General features: G+C 43.5%; 1 protein-coding gene across 1 annotated transcript; it reads left to right on the top strand.

Annotated features, from left to right (window-relative positions):
* The first annotated feature begins 381 nt into the window (after positions 1-381).
* On the top strand, positions 382-2,276 carry LOC123135050 (uncharacterized). The gene is made up of 3 exons (XM_044554174.1): positions 382-627; positions 1,616-1,734; positions 1,839-2,276. The coding sequence occupies exons 1-3, from the start codon at positions 511-513 to the stop codon at positions 2,014-2,016; spliced, it is 414 nt and encodes a 137-aa protein (XP_044410109.1). The 5' UTR covers positions 382-510; the 3' UTR covers positions 2,017-2,276.
* The last annotated feature ends 390 nt before the right edge of the window (positions 2,277-2,666 follow it).

The following is a 2,666-nucleotide window of genomic DNA, read 5'->3' on the forward strand; positions in this document are numbered from 1 at the left end:
CGGAGACGACGGCAAAGAAAGAACAGTGTGCGACGAGGGTTCGCCCACACCAGAGAGAAACAGATCTCAAAACAGATCAAAAGGTATTACAAAACATTAGAAGTATAAGGACTAAAGTGAAAAAAGGAAAAACCAAAAAGGAAAACCGAAAATCACGGAAGAAGCCGTGCGCGTGCCAAGTGTCGCGCGCGGAGCGCATCAGAAAAGTCTCAGGAGCGCTCCGCGCGTGACGCTTGGCGCGCGCGGAGCGCTCCCCGACTAATCGTTGCGGGGAGCGCTCCTCAATTAGTGATTTGGGGATTTTGTGTGAAACACGAGGGTATATGGCTAGCATTTTGGATAAAAATAGACGGACCGAGGCCAGCCCAGCCCAAGGGGACAGGCCGGCCCGCCAGGCACGCTCTCTTTTATATATTGGACAGGGGACGAGACACAAGGAAAGAGGAATCCCAATCTCGAACCCTAGCCGCATCCCTGTTCCAGATCGATCTCTGGTGCCGGCGGCGAACCATGGCGGTGGCGGCGCTACGCAACCTGGCCGCCAAGATACGGATCCCCGGGCCTGCCGCCCTTCGGGCTTCGCCTGCGCCGGGTCCTCTGGCCATCTCCCACTCCACAACTCCAAAGGTTTGCTCCGTCCGTCTCCCACACCGCGCTCAAGTGAATCTCACCGCGCTAAGTAAATCACCAGTTCATCCTACTACGCAGAGCTAGGACACTACCTATATGTTTTGTGATCAATGTGTGCATGCGTATGGTTCACCAATCCATTGGTAGTTCGTCTCTTCGATTTACCCAATTTCGAATCTTTATCCTTCGCCGATCGGTACCTCAAGTCGCACCCTTTGCAAATTGTTGCATCATGTTGCTTGTTTCGTTAAGCAGCAATTTTTAGTCTTTAGAGCGTATGTACAGCATTCTCATTCGTGCATGGCTCGCTAATTAAGTATTAACATCGTCGTCTATCCTTGTGGCTTGCCTTTTTTGCACTATTTCATCTGCATTAGCTATCTGCCTTCCCAATCTCATGGTTTTCACATGTGCCTTTGGCTGTTACAGGTTACACTGAAATTCATATGCAAATTGTGTGTTTACTTAAGTAACCATCTTTTCATCAGTTATGGCTATTAAATTGTCATGAAAATGTTTCTCCTTTTACCTTTAGGTCGGTGCTGGACATTTGTAAACTCCCAGCAGGAGAAGTTCAATAATTTCAATGAGATTGGTTGCAGTTCTTTTTTTAATGCTATTGTGTCTAGAAAGTTAGTTACACATATGATAGTTAAATATTTGGATTCAAATCAGAACTGTGTCTATGTGACTCCTCAAACTAGCTAGCCTGGGTATTGTGTATTTGGTAATGAAATTGAAGTTAGCTAACTTGGTTGGTTGTTTTGGCAATCAACGTTAACTTGCCAGCTCCTCTAATATTTCTTTTGGAATTGGTTTATTTGAGGCACATCTAATATACTGTAGTGTCTCTGCTTTGTGCTCTATCTGGAGATGGACGAATTAGCATCCTAGGAACTTACACAAAGCTAATCCTAACAAGATTAAAGGTAGCATCTTTGTTGCTATATTCTCAGCCTCATATTGCTCCTCTATTCCATTGCAGAGTGATCTCGAAAAGGCTCTTCTCCTAAGAAACAATATTGAATCTGCTACATATGTGGATCTTCACTCTAGTGCAGAGGTGTTAGGCAAATATTGTGAGCACACTGAAGAAATCATCAAGTAAGTAGCATGTGATGTTTAATTAAGTAGCAGGTTATCGAATTTTCCTACCTCTTGCATCTGGGATGTTAAATATAACATATTGTTTTGTTCATCTTTTGAAGACAATATTCTGATGTACATGTGGAGGTTGGAAACAAGATGCGTACACTTACGTTGAAGTATTTCTTTACCTGTGTCGCAATCTGTTTCACTGATTCTATGATAAGCAACAAAGATGAAGTCGTCCTTCAGGAGCGTCAAGGTGAAGGCGTGGTGGTTCAGGAGCGTCAAGTTGAATGAGCGCATATCTCTTAAGTTATTGCCAGCTCTACTAAGTTATTACTGTTTTAAGGGGCTATGTATCTCTGTACTCCTAACTTATGGATGCTCAACAGCTCAAGGCAGCAGTGGTATATGTGCATGCCAGCTTGTTATGTACTGTATTTGACTATATGTGGTTGCTTATGTATGTCTGTAGTACCTTCTCATGTAATATACACTAGGCAGCAGTTATATGTGCTTTGCCGGCTTGTTATGGATTTGGCACCAGTTATATGTGCTTTGCCGGCTTGTTATGGATTTCTGCGTATGGTTTGTTTGGTTTGTTGCCTTTATTCCTTGAACAAAAGGTTCAGAGTAGGGATCCGTAGCACTAGATCTGCATCAATCTCTTCAAGATGCAGATCTGTTGTTTCACATGATGTTGCAACATTAATTTGTCTTGAACATAACCTTCGAATAACGTAACCTTGGAGATTTTTTGAAACTTTAGTCCCAAGCCTGCAAATAGCTAGCTGGCTAGGCTAATCATCGCCCCGAGGAAATCAAAAGCTTCTACGAGAATGGCCACTCTGAATGTTCTGAACCATCCCTGTTATGAAATAGTTGGCAAAATCATTAGGCGGTGAGATTGCTGACTTACTCTCATAAGATTGTTCTTATGTCCAGTT

Source organism: Triticum aestivum, chromosome 6B (assembly GCF_018294505.1).
Source record: "Triticum aestivum cultivar Chinese Spring chromosome 6B, IWGSC CS RefSeq v2.1, whole genome shotgun sequence".
NCBI classification, from domain to species: Eukaryota; Viridiplantae; Streptophyta; class Magnoliopsida; order Poales; family Poaceae; genus Triticum; species Triticum aestivum.